The sequence below is a fragment of the Hylobates moloch genome, unplaced genomic scaffold (assembly GCF_009828535.3).
Source record: "Hylobates moloch isolate HMO894 unplaced genomic scaffold, HMol_V3 SCAFFOLD_15, whole genome shotgun sequence".
NCBI classification, from domain to species: domain Eukaryota; kingdom Metazoa; phylum Chordata; class Mammalia; order Primates; family Hylobatidae; genus Hylobates; species Hylobates moloch.
Window position 1 is genome coordinate 43,316,832 of NW_026652290.1, and position 16,845 is coordinate 43,333,676.

Genomic DNA, 16,845 nt, shown 5'->3' on the forward strand with positions numbered 1-16,845 from the left:
AAGTAACTAGGACCCCACAAGGTGACATCTGTGCTCTCTGGTATCTCAAATTGGGGATCAAGCCTTGTGTCTCAACACTCTTCTTAAATTGGAAGTTGGGCCTCAGCACCTCACTCCCTGATATGTCTGTGTAAATGGCCTAATGGGCTGGTCAGGAGGATGTTTGAATTCTTTGGTTTGTAACTGAAAGAGTTCCAGATGCTACAATAGCATCAGCAGTGAAATATGAGACTTAATTTATGTCCAAGTTTATGGACCTCCTATATTACTGAGTTTCTCTTCTGCTAAATGTGGCAGGTTCTGTTGACTTTTATTGTTCCCTAAGGCCAATAGAAGGTTTCAGGGCCCTTTGGGATATCACAGTGGTGCATAAGTCTTCTTTATGGCCTAATCCCTTCCCCAGGCCATTCCCTACTCCCATCCCACTCCTGCTTCAGAGTTAATGAGCTGTGCTGCCTGTCCCTCTCACCTTTTCCAAATCGGCTCAAAACAGCTCTAAGGTTCCTGCCCCAGGCTGACGCTGCTGACCACTGAGGTTTCCACACATTCCCATCCTGTTTATTTTTGGACCTAAGTGTAATGTTTATCCCACTGAAATGTCATCAGGTATTGAAAAGCATTCTTCTAAATGACTATTTGATCAAACAAGACTTAAAAACTACTTCAATGATCTATTTAGAAAGTAAGGAAAATAAAAACAGAACATAACAAGGATGATCGCCTGCAACCATGGGTATACCCAGAGGCAGAATGATAGTCGCAAAGGCTGCTATTATTAAGGAAGAGTAAACATAGCTGAAACAAGCATTCAACTCAAGGAGTTTGTAAAAGTATTATAAATAAACATGAAAATGTAGCAGCAAAGCCAGAAAATACTAGAGTTATTATGGTGTATCAATCAAAAGCTGTTTCTTTGAAAATAGAAAACTTTTGGCAAATATAATGAAGAAACAAGAAAGAGGAAAAATGTCAAAAGAAGTAATATAATAGATACCATGCTTTTATTATAAGAGAATATTATATAATTTGTGGTAATAAAGTTGAAAATATAAATTAAATAGGATCTTTTGGGAAAAAAATTAAAAAATTGACAAAGAATTAATGGCCAATAACCAAATAATAAATTGTGAAAGATATCAAAGAATTGCCATTCTAAAAGGTTCTGAGATTAGATGGTTTTATTGGTGACAAATTATTTTAAACTTTCAAGGAACAGATAACTTTCATATTACTTAACATTTCCCAGAACACTATGAAAAGGTAAAACACTATCCAATTTATACTTTTAAGCTAAAACCATCATGATACAAAACCTGCCAAAAATCTCCCCCAAAATGTAAAATATGTAAATGTAAATATTAAGTTCCCCTGTGAATATCAACCCTCTAAACTCCTAAATAAAATGCTAGCAAGCTACATTCAGTAATACATGAATAGTCATTTTCCACAATCACATAGACTTGAAAATGGTGTCGTGGGTTTTATTGGTGAAAAGAAAATGAAAATTTTGAAAATATAGAAAGTTCAAAAACCATTTAATCTCCATAATTCCACCATCCAAAAATATCCACAGTTAACACTTGAATATCCTTCCAGCATTTTTTTCCTCTGTGTGTATATTTTTACATAACTGTGATCATGCTGTTTTGTAGCCCACACTCTGTCAGGGAAAGACCACACACTCACACCCTGTGAGTTTAGATGAGGTCCTCGGCTTATTTAGCCAAGATCACGGGAATGACTGAGGCAGAGGTGCTCCCACAGAGCTGGAACAGGTGTGCCGTGCACCGGCTCAGATCCCAGGTGCCCCAAGAGGCTCTAACTCAATCTTGAGCAAAACCCAGTATCAGCAAAACCCTATCCTCTCCCAGGGAAAAAGCAAAGTCAGCACTTAGATATTCCAATCCATCTCTGTCCCCAGCTAACTGGGATCCTGGAAAGCCCATTACTTCACAGATATACTGAGAGAATGTTTCACTAGGAACATAACATTTAAAGCCCTCAACTTTCTATCCTTCACATTTTTACAGGCTCATTTCATTTGAGTCATTTTTCTCACGAGGCAATGTACATTCTTGGTAACATGTCCTTTTCAGGTTTGGTATACACCCTTGTAAAATCTGAGCTTGATTCTCATAATAGCAGTTTTTAAATGAATGAATTAATGCCTAATTTGACTAGGTGATAAAATGGGCAGGAACTATAGCAGAGACTTTTGTAATTGTTTCATTCATCAGCTTTTGAGATAATTAACTAGAGCTGGAGGTTGGAAGTATTGAGAGAGGGTTCCTTTCTACTTGCTAAATACCAAGTGGGTGGTTGCCTGTTCTGGGACAAGATGTTAATGCACTTTTTCCTCTTCCTCCTGCTAAGTACAGCTAAACTCCATGGATGTTACATATAAAACAAACATAACAAGGCTGAAAGGCGGGGAGAAGGCAAATCAGCTTGGGCCTTCGGGCCTGAGGAAAAGACATGGTGGTGACTTCCCTGGGTTTCCTTTTTTCCTTATATAGCACAGAATGGATGCTGGAGAAGCTGGCAACCTGGCAGCAGGCACAGACAGAAGCCACAGGAAAGCCAGTTATCTGTAGTGAAAGGGTCAGGAAATGCATATCCTAGCAAGAATAAATTTTTTTTTTTGAGATATCTCACTCTGTCGCCCAGGCTGGAGTGCAGTAACACAACCTCAGCTCACTGCAACCTCTGCTTTCGCGTTCAAGCGATTCTCCTGCCTCAGCCTCCCGAGTAGCTGGGATTACAGGCACGCACCACCATGCCCAGCTAATATTTGTATTTTTAGTAGAGACGGGGTTTTACCATGTTGGCCAGGCTGGTCTGGAACTCCTGATCTCGAGTGATCCACCCGCCTTGGCCTCCCCAGTGTGTTGGGATTACAGGCGTGAGCCACTGTGGAAAACTTGTAGACAATAACCACCCTATTCCAGACAAACACCATGGGAAAAAAAAAAATGTGGCCCCCATCCCCTCAGCAAAGCCTGAGTGGGGAGCTTAAACTTCCACCTTCGTACAACTGTAGGGAGACAACCCTCCCTTCCCCTGCCAACATGGCATTAGTGGAGGCCTGCAAAAACAAGCAATAATTTTTAAAAATCAAAGTATTATAATACCAAAAATGTTCAGAATACAATAGAAAATCACTCATCATACCAAGAACCTGGAAAATCTCAACTTGAATGAGAAAAGACAATCCACAAATATTAATACTGAGACCAACACAGATGTTGTAATTGTCTGACAAGCATTTTAAAGCAGCCATCATAAAATGCTTCAGTAAGCAATTAAAAACAAGCTTGAGACAACTGAAAAAGTAGGGGGTCTCACCACAATAATAAAGAAAATACAAGGAAAAGGCAAATAGAAATTTTAGAACTGAAAAATTCAATAACCAAAATTTGAAAAACTCAATGGATGAGCTCAACTGCAGAATGAAGAGAACAGAGGGAAGGATTACTGAACTTGGAGATGGAACAAGAGAAATTGCCTGATAGGAACAACAGAGAATAAACAGACTGGGGGGTAGGGAAGGACAGAGCCCCAGGGACCTGAAGGACTTAAGAAAAGATCTTACATGGGTGTCATCAGAGTTCCAGAAGGACAAGAGAAAGAGTGAGGGTGGAAATTATCCAGAAAGTATTCAAACTCATAATGGCTTTAAAAATGCCAATTTTACAAAAGACATAAACCTACAGACTCAAGAAGCTAACAAATCCCAAACAAGATGAGCTCAAAGAAATCCCTGCCCAGACTCATCAGAGTCAAATTTTGAAGACAAAAGACAAATTTGAAAGTCCCAGAAGCAGTGTCCCAGAGAAATGGACATTTACATCCACATAAAAACCTATACAGAAATATTCATATCAGCCTTATTCTTAACAGTCCAAAACTGGAAGCAGCCAGAATGCCCCTCATTGGATGAATGGTTAAAAAACAGAGGAACCTTTAAAGGTCCATACCATGGAATCCTACCCGGCAATAAAAAGAAACAAGCTATGGACATATTAAAAAACGTGGATGGCTCTCATGACATTGTGTCGACTGAAAAAAGGCCCATCTCAAAGGATACTTACTATGAATAAATTGTATCTCAATAATTTAGTTTAAAAAAAGAACACATAACTGTGTGATTCTATTTCTATAACATTCTCAAAATGACAGCATTTTAGAGACGGAAAACAGATGAGTGGTCACCAGAGATTAGGAATGGTAGAGGGCAGAGGTCGGCATGAATGATCCTAAAAGGGTGTCATGAGGGAGATCTTTATGGTGATGGGATGGTTCTGTATTTTAATTGTAGTGGTGGTTACATGAATCTATGTCAAGCACATCCATGTGAAGAGACCACCAACAGGCTTTGTGTGACTAATTTGAAAACAACAAGGCTGGTAAGCAGTGGAAAGTTACAGTCAAAGGTGGTTATCTGTTGTCAGCAGAGGAGGAGTCACAAGGTGCATGGTGGGGAGATGATAGGACTCATTGTCCAGAAGAAGAATGTCACGAGGTCGATCGATCAATCAGTTGGGGCAGGGCAGGAACAAGTCATCATGGAATGTTGTAAGGTTGGTCAATCAGTTAAGACAGGAGCTGGCTGTTTCATTTCTTTGTAGTTTGTGATTGCCTCAGGCCATCTAGATGTATACATGCAGGCTTGGGCTCAGAGGCCTGACAATCTATACATGTGATAAAATTACAAGGAACTATGTATTGTGCCATTGTCAGTTTTCTGGTTTTGATATTGTACTATAATTACATAAGATTTAACCTTGAGAGTAACTGGGTGAGGGGCACATGAACAATCTCTGTACTATTTTTCTTGCAACTTCCAGTGAATCTGTATTTATTTCAAAATAGAATTTTTTAAATAAGTGGACTGATCCATCAATCAACAAGTGGATAAAGAAAATGTGGTATATATATATATATATATATACCATGGAATACTATTCAGTCATGAAAAGGAATGAATTAATGGCATTTGCAGCAACCTGGATGGGTCTGGAAACTATTATTCTAAGTGAAGACTCAGGAATGGAAAATCAAACGTCATCTGTTCTCACTCCTAAGTGGGAGCTAAGCTATGAGGATGCAAAGGCATAAGAATGATACAGTGGACTTTGGGGATTCGGGGGAAAGGTGGGAGGGGAGTGAGGGAGCAAAGACTACAAATTGGGCTCAGTGTATGCTGCTAGGGTGATGGGTGCACCAAAATCTCATAAATCAATGCTAAAGAACTTATTCATGTAACCAAATGCCACCTGTTCCCCCCCAAAACCTATGGAAATAAAAAATTTAAAAAAAAATAAAATCCTAAGGTTAAAAAAATAAAGAAAAAAATACAAAATGGTGTTTGGTAACTGCTCTGTCTATGGAGTAGCCATTCTTTTATTCCTTTCCTTTCTTAATAAACTTGCTTTCACTTTAAGAAAAAAAAAGGTAGCCTGAGGAAGTGAGAGTATTTGGTTCACCCCTTGTTTGTCCCTGGCCCTGCTAGTCTAAATTCCTGAGTGGGTAAAACTTCTCCTGGTTGTGGTCTGTATATTTTTCTATTTTATATTGAGCCATCTCAAAACGTGTAATAATGGGGCATAGATCAGAGGTCTCAGAATGGTGCCCCACAGGCCTCTTCTTACCCACAGATGTGTTTCATTGCTAAAATACAATGAAACTTTTCATTGTTAAAACTTTTCAAATTAGTTACCAGCATTTTAAAATCGGAGATTTGATATAAACATAAGGATTTGGGGCTTCATGTGAAAAAATCAAAAGATTTGGTAATAATGAGCTCTTGTTTCCAGGTACAGAGATAGGCTGGCCTGGAGAAGCAGCATTTGACCTAGTGGGATTCTCCAGTTTAGTTCCTTCCCCCCCGACTGGGGAGCTGAGGGTCTACTGCCATTTATAATGTTACACATTTGTTTTGCTTATACCTGAACACTTCACTCATGGATGCTACTTGCGTGGCCCCTGTGGGTTCTCAATTTTCAACCTGATACATATGTAAATGATAGCATTCTAAAATTACCAGTTTTAAAAACTCCTACATACTCCCAAGGGAACAGAAAAAAAATACATTGCACGGATAAATTAGATGATTCCAATCCTTAACGTGGTAAGGGCTGCAATAGAGAAGTGGGCAGTGTGCTAGAGGGACTCGGGGGAGGAAACATCATTGATGCCTGGGGGAGCTGGGAAAACCTTTACAGAGTAGGGAAACATAGCCACTCAGTCCTGCAGAAGGAGTAGGAGGTAACAGTAGCTCAAAGGAAAAAGAGAGAAAGGACTTTCTGGCACAGAAAATAGCATATGCAAGGGCACCTGCTTGAAACAGACCCAGCCTGTCCAGATGCTGAGAAATGTATTAATGCCAAGGTTTAGGGATAGACCCATTGAGGTGAAGCTGGAAATCTGATTGAGACCAGACCTTGAAGAGCTTCAAAGGCCGAGTTTTATAGAGAAATCATTCTTGGAAGTGTTGCAGAACAAACAGTTACATTTCAGGATAGAAGCAACAGTCCTGCCAGTTGGGTTTTTTTTTGGATGATAATTCTTAGCAACAGCAAACCTCCTCAACCCTGCTTTTTTTTTTTACTTATCATGTGGTATGGTTTTAGATGAATTAATATCAATAGTGATGCTATTAACAAAGGAATACTGTTGCCAGGACACTGGTTACGGTTTGGATATCAAGCATGTGTTCTCACAGAGTGTTGAATGAGGAGGAGCAAACATTATTATTCAGTCAATCCCAGTGGAGTGCCCACAGCATGTGTGGTACGATGTGGGCACCACAGCTGTCCACACAGCACCAACCAGGCACAGAGCCTCTCTCTAAGTTACTTGTCAGTTAAAAGTGTGTGGACAATTTTGGATATGTATTCAGGCCCCACAATACACTTGGCAGGCAGGAGCACCCTTGACTGTGAGATCCAAGATTTTGTCATTTTGGTTCCAGGTCTTTTTTTTTTTTTTTTTTTTGAGACAGTCTCACATTGTCGCCCGGGCTGGAGTGCAGTGGCACAATCTCGGCTCACTGTAACCTCTGCCTCCCAGGTTCAAGCAATCTCCTGCCTCAGCCTCCCAAGTTGCTGGGATTACAGGCGCCCACCACCACACCCAGCTAGTTTTTTGTGTTTTTAGTAGAGACGGGGTTTTACTATGTTGGCCGGGCTGGTCTCAAACTCTTGACCTGGTGATCTGCCCGCCTCAGCCTTCCAAAGTGCTGGGATTACAGGCGTGAGCCACTGCACCCAGCCTCCAGGTCTTTTCTTTTACGATCTGCATTCAGACTTAGCCAAGGCCAGATTCCAAAAGGAAGGTGTCATCGCAGCCATAGGAAGAAACACACCAAGCAGATAATTTAGAGAAAGCTGGACCTCTCTCAAAGGTGTATTTGGCTCTGACCACTCACAAAACCAGCCAAACATTTCATGAAATCAAAATGCAAAAAGTAAACAAACCACCCAAGAGGGAACTGTGCTTAAATTATAGCAGATGAAACTTAGAGTACATTTAAAGAAATATTCTCAGAAAGGAAGAAGTCTGTCTTAAAGGTTGCTGAAGTACCCTTTTTTTTTTTTTTTTGTGAGATGGAGTCTTGCTCTGTCGCCCAGGCTGGAGTGCAGTGGCGCAGTCTCGGCTCACTGCAAGCTCCACCTCCTGGGTTCATGCCACTGTCCTGCCTCAGCCTCCTGAGTAGCTGGGACTACAGGCGCCCGCCACTACGCCCGGCTAATTTTTTGTATTTTTAGTAGAGATGGGGTTTCACCGTGTTAGCCAGGATGGTCTCTATCTCCTGACTTCGTGATCCTCCCGCCTCAGCGTCCCAAAGTGCTGGGATTACAGGCGTGAGCCACCGTGCCCGGCCTGAAGTACTCTTAAATATTTTTTAATTGGAAAGGTGACATTATAACCTTTTCGAAAGATTCAATCTCTTTTTTAAAAAAAACTCATTAACCCAGTGATGGGTTTTTTCTCTTTACTTTTTCATTTAGTAATCACACATGAACACCTATTATGTGCCAGGCAGTGTGCTGAGCTTTGGTGACACAAAGACTTTTATTCCATGATCTCAATAATGTTTTATGGCTGCTGTCAAATGGCACCATGTTCATGAGATGGCACTGGGTCCAAGAACTTGGTAGGTAGCATGCTAAAAATTGTCCAAGCTTGTGTCATCATGTCAACCAATCCATGTTATCATTTCAGGAAAAAATCTACTGTACTATTTTTTTTTTTTGACAGGGCCTTGCTGTCACCCAGACTGGGGTGCAGTGGCACAATCATGGTTTACTGCAGCCTCGACCTCCCAGGCTCAAGTAATCCTCCTGAGTAGCTGGGACCACAGGCACATGCCAGCACACCCAGCTGATTTGTTTTTTGGGGGTTTTTTGTTAGAGACAGGGTCTCACTATGCTGCCCAGGCTTAAGTTAATTTTTTTAAGCATCTTTGGTATGTAAACATGACAACCAGTCGGCACACCAAAATTTTCGGTTTGCAATTTCAAATATATAAAGCCTAGGCTAGGTGCAGTGGCTCATACCTGTAATCCCAGCACTTTGGGAGGCTGAGGTGGAAGGATTGCTTGAAGCCAGGAGTTCAAGACTAGCCTAGACAACATAGAAAGACCCTGTCTTTATAAAAAAAAAAAAAATACAAAAATTAGCCGGGTATGGTGGTACATGCTGGTAGTTCCAACTACTTCGGAGGCTGAGGAGGGACGATTGCTTGAGCCCAGGAGTTTGAGGCTGCAGTGAGCTATGATCACTACTGCACTCCAGCCTGGGCAGCAACAAATTCTATAGACATATGTGTATGTGTGTATATGTGGCTTAGCCGAGTCCATCCTTTCACTAGTACTCATCTGCAAGGAAGGCCATTCCTGGCTTCCTCATCTTGGCTCTGCCACCCTCACTGCCGCAGCTGCCCCACGATGGGTAAAGCAGCTGCAAGCACCTGTGGTGGGAGCAGTCACTACACTGAGGCCAGAATGGTCAGCTGACCCCAAGGCCCCATGCAAGGATGGGTTAGAGGAGCTGCCTTTGTGGAAGTGGGGAGAGTGATCTTGATCCCACAACTGGAGCTACCAGCGCCCCTCCAGGAAAGTCTGCCCCCATCTTTGCTATGATTGTTTCTAGATATAATACATACTCTACTGGGACCATTGAAACATGAATGTATTTAATCCAGACATCATAAATTTCACAACCCTTACAAGTAAAGTATGAAGAAAAACCTAAACTCTTGGCTCTCTCAGCTGTTTTAAAAACAAATAATAGGCCAGTAAAACTGTCATTTTAAGTGAATTTCATAATTTAAGAAAGGAAAACATTAAAGTATAAGGTTTTTCTGCCAATATAATTCAGATCGGAGATGCTGCCTCCTTGGGCTAGTGTGCCTCATCACTTCAGGACCGCAGCCATTAGAGGCAGGCAGCATGGTAACTGTTGAATGGGTGCTTTCCCAGAAATTAAAGTGCCCCTTTTCAAAAGACAGTCACTTTGTGGTGCAAGCCACAAGGAATCCCACGCACTTTGCTGCCTCTGCTGTACACACAAAGCCCAGAGCATACAGAACCAGCATCGTATGTTTTTTGTTGAGTGAAAGCAGATAGAATGTACTGATTGGTTTTCTATGATGTCCAATGGCTTTGATCACCAGTCAGAATGTTCTTTATTCATCTTCATTTGCTAATCTTTGGCAGATGTCACTCCAGAGGGTGACAGAGAAACACATATCTTTCCTCCACATCTATGTCCCCCAACCCCATCCTTCTAACAAGGAAGCTTTTGAGCCATGTATTATTTTGCTTTTTTGTTTATTTTTGTGTGTTTCCCCCAGTGTTTTGGGTGTTTTGGGACCTACCAAAAAACTATTTTTTTCAGTTAAGGGGCACATGTGTAGGATGTGCAGGTTTGTTCCATAGGTAAACGTGTGTCATGGGGGTTTGTTGTACAGATTATTTCATCACTCAGGTATTAAGCCTGTAGCCCATTAGTTATTTTTCCCGACCCTCTCCCTCCTCCCATCCTCCATCCTCCAATAGGCCCCAGTGTGTGTGGTTCCCTTCTCAGTGTCCATGCGTTCTCATCATGTAACTCCCACTTATAAGTGAGAACACGTGGTATTTGTTTTTCTGTTCCTGCGTTAGTTTAGTAAGGATAATGGCCTCCAGCTCCATCCATGTCCCTGCAAAGGACATAATCTTTTTTTTTTTTTTTTTTTTTTTTTTGAGACAGTGTCTCGCTCTGTCGCCCAGGCTGGAGTGCAGTGGCACGATCTCAGCTCACTGCAAGCTCCACCTCTGGGGTTCACGCCATTCTCCTGCCTCAGCCTCCCGAGTAGCCGGGACTACAGGCACCTGCCACCATGCCCAGCTAATTTTTCTGTATTTTTTAGTAGAGACGGGGTTTCACCATGTTAGCCAAGATGGTCTCGATTTCCTGACCACATGATCCACCTGCCTCGGCCTCCCAAAGTGCTGGGATTACAGGCTTGAGCCACCATGCCCGGCCAATCTTTTTTTTTTTTAATGGTTGCATTGTATTTCATGGTATATGTGTACCACATTTTCTTTATGCAGTCTGTCATTGATGGGCATTTGAGTTAATTCTGTGTTTTTGCTATTGTGAATAGTGTTGCAGTGAACATATGTGTGCATGTGTCTTTATGATAGAATGATCTATATTCCTTTGGGTATATACCCAGTAATGGGATTGCTGGGTTGAGTGATATTTCTATCTTTAGGTCTTTGAGGAATCGCCACACTGTCTTCCACAATGGTTGAACTAATTTACACTTCTACCAGCAGTGTATAAGGGTTCCTTTTTCTCCACAACCTCGCCAACACCTATGATTTTTGGACTTTTACGTAATAGCCAGTCTGACTGGTGTGAGATGGTATCTCAGTGTAGTTTTGATTTGCATTTCTCTGATGAGCAGTGATATTGAGCTTTTTTCCATATGCTTTTTGGCCACATGTATGTCTTCTTTTGAAAAGTGTTTGTTCGTGTCCTTTTCCCACTTTTTAATGGGGTTGTTTTTTCTTGTAAATTTGTTTAAGTTCCTTATAAACGCTGGATATTAGAGCTTTGTCAAATGCATAGTTTGCAAAAATTTTCTCCCATTCTGTAGGTTGTCTGTTTACTCTGTTGATAGTTTCTTTTGCTTTGCAGAAGCTCTTTAGTTTAATTAGATGTCATTTGTTGATTTTTGCTTTTGTTGCAATTGCTTTTGACGTCTTTGTCATGAAATCTTTGCCCATTCATGTATCCTGAATGGTATTGCCTAGGTTGTCTTCCAAGGGTTTTATAGTTTTAGTTTGTAAATTTAAGTCTTTAATCTATCTTGAGTTGATTTTTGTATATGGTGTAAGGAAGGGGTCCAGTGTCAGTCTTCTGCATATGGCTAGCCAGTTCTCCCAGCACCGTTTATTAAATAGGGAATCCTTTCCCCATTGCTCATTTCTGTCAGGTTCTACAAACGATTAACATGGATCCCAGATGTTCATGTTCAGTCAGAATTCAATCATCTTTTTTTTATGATTCTATTGATAGTAACCATCTCGATTCAGCCAACAGGAAAGACAGATTTTTGTTCATAAGGAAGGAAAGAAATATTACAGCCCCTGAGCTCTGACTGTCCCTTGCCCTACTCTGTCTTAAGATCCAGGATTCCTCACTCAATTCTAGACACAAATAACAGGCTGGAAAAGAAATCGCTGCAGCTCAGGCAAGGCATGAACATGCAGATGTTGTCTGATGCTGAAGAATTTTGTCAGACAATCAGTATGGACCGTGACATTGGTGGAAGAAATGAAAACCCCACTAGGGAAAGTTATGTTCAAACTCTGGTTCCCCTAACCCTGCCATTCCAAGAGGTGCTTTTATTTTTAGATCTCCTGCAAGATAGTTGCTTGTCTGGTGGTTTTTATAGAAACAAAGCTCCAATGAGTATTACCTCCATCCCCACCCCCATACCCAGGATTTATGAAAGTCCTCTTTGGGCAAAGCACATATCAAAGATTTAAGGGATGGGTGAAAGGAGTCCTTTACCATGTCCAGGCTGCTTTGTACTTGAGACCGTAAAACCGCCATAAGCTCCCTGGCCCCTGGCCTTCACTGATGCTCGGTCCTATAAAAGCACTGGTCACAGTTGGAAGCAGTTTGCTGACTCAACATCCAAGAGTGACCGGCATTTTTGGTATTTAGAGCTTGACCTCAAAAGAACACATTATGGTGTGTTTCAATTTTGTTAATAAAAGACTTTGAAGATGTTGAATATTATGTGAGTACTGAAATTTTCTTTATTGCTCAAACACTTTCTGGGTGGATGTATGCTATTTGAATTTTTATGGTTAATTAATTACTATTGGAAAGCATCAGTCAATTTTTCTTGTTATCTTTGAGTATGTAATGACTTTCTGGCAAATTTCAGCATGGATATAAACATCAAGTATAAATGTGAAATGCAGTTCCTATAAGCCACAGCACCGGGATTGAATTTTAAAGTCCAGAATATATGAAAGTGTGTCAGTGAGGGATCTTCAGTTCTCTAGGAAAGGGCTCAAGGAAGGTTACAGTTTATAACAACATCCCAGCACGTGTAATCGCTACAGCACTCAACTACAGGTGGGAAAAGGGAGGAAGCAAGACATGAACTTGGACAGTCCCTTGGTCTCTGGAACCTTCCGGCTGGCCATGAAAGCTCAGAGCAGAACGCCGTGCGCTTCCTGATAGCCCTCTGGCTAATCCCTGCCATCATGCTGCATTTTCCTCTAGGGCTAAAATAAAGCAGTCATTTTCATGCTTTGCAAAATAGTTCAAGCTTTTTGGATTTTCTTCCATTTTTGTTGATGATTGGATTTGGGGATGCATTTGAAAAGCCATTCCCAGAACAGCAGCAAAATAGAAACAGCCATTTGGATGTTATACCACCTTCCCTTCCAAAATGGCCACACGAATAACCAGTGCCCGACTACCAAGGGGCACCAACTTCACTCCCGATTTTATTTCTGTATATGAGTTGCTTTAACCTTTAGGATGACTTTGACCTCGACGCCCGCTCTTTGAGTTCCAGGTCATGGTTGACGGATGTGTAGGCTGCGTGCCTCCTCCCTCTTTGGGGTGCATGACAGCTTGGTGGTGTTTTCCTGTTTGCTCACTTGGCTTTCCTTCCCTCTCCTTCCCGGGGGCCTCGCGGGCTGGCAGCGCCGTGGTCCAGCAGCCCAACTGCAGAACCTCGGTGCCTTCCAGCAAGGGCAGCAGCAGCAGCAGCAGCAGCGGCAGCAGCAGCTCCTCCAGCGACTCAGAGAGCAGCTCCGGATCTGACTCGGAGACCGAGAGCAGCTCCAGCGAGAGTGAGGGCAGCAAGCCCCCCCACTTCTCCAGCCCCGAGGTAAGCACTGCCTGGCTCAGGCCTCTCCTCTGCCTACTTCTGTCTCTATGAAGATAGCAAGTCCGGGCATTGCCACTGTCACATTGCTGCAGGTCTCCTCCCTCCTGCAGACCCCAAGCCAGGTGATGAACAGGAGGAGGCTATGGGTTTCGCGCTCCACATTTTCCCCACGCTGTCCCCTCCTCACAGTCTCTTAATTACACAGCTTCCTTTCAAGTACAGAAACATCAAGTTTCATTGCCCCCAAATTCTCTCTTGACTTCCAGAAATTTCCAAGTATGCTATAAACATCACTGACAGGAAATAACCTATGGCTCAGGTCTCCCTCGGGGTCAGCCAGGGCAGTCGCTGGATAGGGCCACTCACCACCTGGGAAGTGTGACCACCCGTAAATCACAGGGAAAGGGGTTTTATGGATTGGGCATGGTCAGATTCTTACCTTTTTGTGGTTTGTCACAGATCAGAAGAACAAGGGCTATAAATATTAATAAAACCTTCTTAACTGTGTTTTCTTTGTGAAAATAGAAAAAGAAAAATTAGCATCACCCTACAAAAAATGATGAAACCTTTTATAGCTGTGATGAGTATCTATGTAGAAGATTTACGCGCCTCCTGTGAAAACATTAGAAGGTACCAATAAAAACCATTGCTATTTCTACTTTAAAGTAGAAAGGGGAAAATTAAATAGTAATTCAGAGCATGAAGATTCTTGGGAGAGGGCTGAGAGAAACTTTCCCAGGCTGCAGAGCTCTAAGGGTAGACTCTAATATCTAAACAAGGAATAAAATAGAGTTTCTTCTTGAGTGTGTAAACATTTGACATGACTAATGATTGTCAGGTTTAATTTTTTACTTACAACCCTCTGTACCATTCGGGGGGCCATATTCCTAAATAGGCTCTGAAATGGAACTAAACCCACTAAACCCACTTCTACAAACCATCGCAGTGGGAGGGGAGCACCTTAATGGGCCCGATTAGCACCCCCGTGTCCAGCTTTTATAGCAGTGCCTTAGATGTTATCACACCTGAAAGCAGTGGTGTTTCCATCTCAGGTTCACAGAGTGGCTCTTCAGTTCCTTCAGGTTTTTCCCCTCCCTACTTCTTTCAGGAGGCTAAGGCTTTTTGCAGGAGCACTGTGAAATCAAGGATATTTTGTTTCCCCACACTCCTCATTTTCTCCTCAGCACCTTTCTGCCCTGGCTCAGGACTCTTCATTCATCCTGAACCAAGCCATCTCTCCACGCTCTCCTTCCCATGAGGTTCAGTCTCTGCCTCTCCATCTGTCCATCTATATCTGTGCATCTATTTATCCATCTATCTATCTCTGTGTAAGGGGAAGGCTCTTAGCAACATTAACCTATGAAAGCCTTATGGTAACATAACCCTGGCTTTTCCCAGAAACTAAATTATTATTCCTTCAGCATAATTTCATTTACTCATTCATTCATTCATTCATTTACTCATTCAGAATTCATTCAACAAATATTTACTGAGCATCAGTCACACAGTACTTGGCCCTGGAATACGCAATTATATGACAGAAAATGTCCCTATCTTCATAGAGCTGACACTCTAATGGGGATAATTCGAAATGAAAAAAATACAGGAGTTAAATAAAGCAGAAGAGTTAAGCAGGCTTCTTTAAAGCCTGCTTTGTGCTATACTTTGTGGAGAAATTCTGGAATATTTAGTTATAAGAAATAACTGTGTCCCAGAGACAGTGCAAGGACAGGGCAGGCAGTGAGGATATCCAACAACTGTTCGTGTCTGTGAAGATCACCCATCCAGGCTCCTCCTTGTGGCTTTGCAGGTTAAATTCATGAATGTTCAGTCTTATTTTCATCCTGAAATGTAGGTCCTAGAGCTCCCATGTTGGCTGAAACCTCGTTTAAGACCAGTACAGTTGGCCGGGCACAGTAGCTCATGCCTGTAATCCCAGCACTTTGGGAGGCCAAGACAGGTGGATCATGAGGTCAGGAGTTCAAGACCAGCCTGACCAACATGGTGAAACCACGTGTCTACTAAAAATACAAAAATTAGCTGGGTGTGGTGGTGGATGCCTGTAATCCCAGCTCCTCAGGATCCTGAGGCAGGAGAATCGCTTGAACCCTGGAGGCGGAAGTTGCAGTGAGCCGAGATCACACCACCGCACTCCAGCCTGGGTGACAGAGCAAGACTCCGTCTCAAAGAAAAAGAAAGAAAAAAAAAAGAGCAGTACAGTTATAAAGTGCTTTAAGCAAATGCTTTCTAAATGTCACTGAGATAATTACAAAGACTTGAACTCTTGGGTGATGAAAAGAGGCTCTTGTCATTTCTTCCAGCAGCTATCAGAGGCCCCTCGCTAAGGAGAGGGGGCAAGAGCCTCCTAAAGGAGTCAGTTCTAAAAGTTTAAGTCACCTGAGGCCACGTGTGGTTTTGAATTCCTGTCTTCCCTACCCAGAGGACTGCAGAAGCAGCAGGTGATGTGTTAGCCACGCTGCACGTTCGTTCTTTCTGCAGGAAAGAAATGTATTTGTTGGAATAAAAGTAAAGTTGTTTTAACATTTTTCCTAAGGATAATACAGACACACACACCCTTTAGAAAGAAAATGAGTTTGCAGACTGCAAATGGCAAAGGCGGGAAGTAACATCACCCTGTGTGTCCTCCGCAGCTGTGCTGCCTGGTCTGGCGGAGCTGGCCCAGGAGTGAGACTCCTTTTCCTGAACCCCATATGACAGTCAGGCTCTTCATAGCCGTGCACCTCACATTCCGCTGCTCAGACCAGTTTGTGCTACTTTGAACCAGAACGCTTCTTTTCTTCACTCCCCTGCTATAACAATCCTGCTGTGGGCGTAGGAGGAGCCCTGCATTCTCCCCACCATGTCCCAGCACTCAGAAAACCCACTGGGCTCAGCTGAGTTGCGTAGGAGATGTTCTTTCTGGCTGTGTGTGTTGGGAGCCAATTTGTTTCATGTAAATCACTGTAGTATGGTAATGCCATGTTCCCGCGTAGCACGGAGGGGCCCTCTCTGTGGCATGATGTGGGCTTCTTTGGTCTCAGACTACTTTTTCTCACTGGAGTCCAATCTGCTTTCCGGGCACTGTACAGCCTCTTATACCAGAGCTTTGCAGGAAAAGTTGCTTTTCTGCTCAGCTAACACGTTGACCCCACACACAGAACTCCCTCGGCCTTTGTTGTACAATAAATATTACGTGGGGGAAAAAAAAGCCTGGATACATAATGTTGAGGAGATCTGGGACAAAATAGGTTTATCGCACCTCTTTACCTACAGAATCATCACCCAGCCCTTACTATTGCTCAGGTATACTGTGTTTTCCATTGTGGCATTTCTCAAATTGATTTGACTCTGGAAACCCTCCTTCATGGGATAGATGAGCTAAAAGCACATTTTGGAAAATGCTGCCCTAGATCGTTCTTAAAAATCAGCAG

General features: G+C 42.4%; 1 protein-coding gene across 5 annotated transcripts in view; it reads left to right on the forward strand.

Moving 5' to 3' along the window:
* Positions 1-16,845, forward strand: part of AFF3 (ALF transcription elongation factor 3) — a 611,721-nt gene that overhangs the window by 540,085 nt on the left and 54,791 nt on the right. For all 5 annotated transcript variants that reach the window (XM_058429074.1, XM_032176529.2, XM_032176532.2 and 2 more), the window contains one exon: positions 13,228-13,414. In XM_058429074.1, coding sequence (XP_058285057.1) covers positions 13,228-13,414 — 187 coding nt within the window. The remainder of the gene's footprint in view (positions 1-13,227; positions 13,415-16,845) is intronic.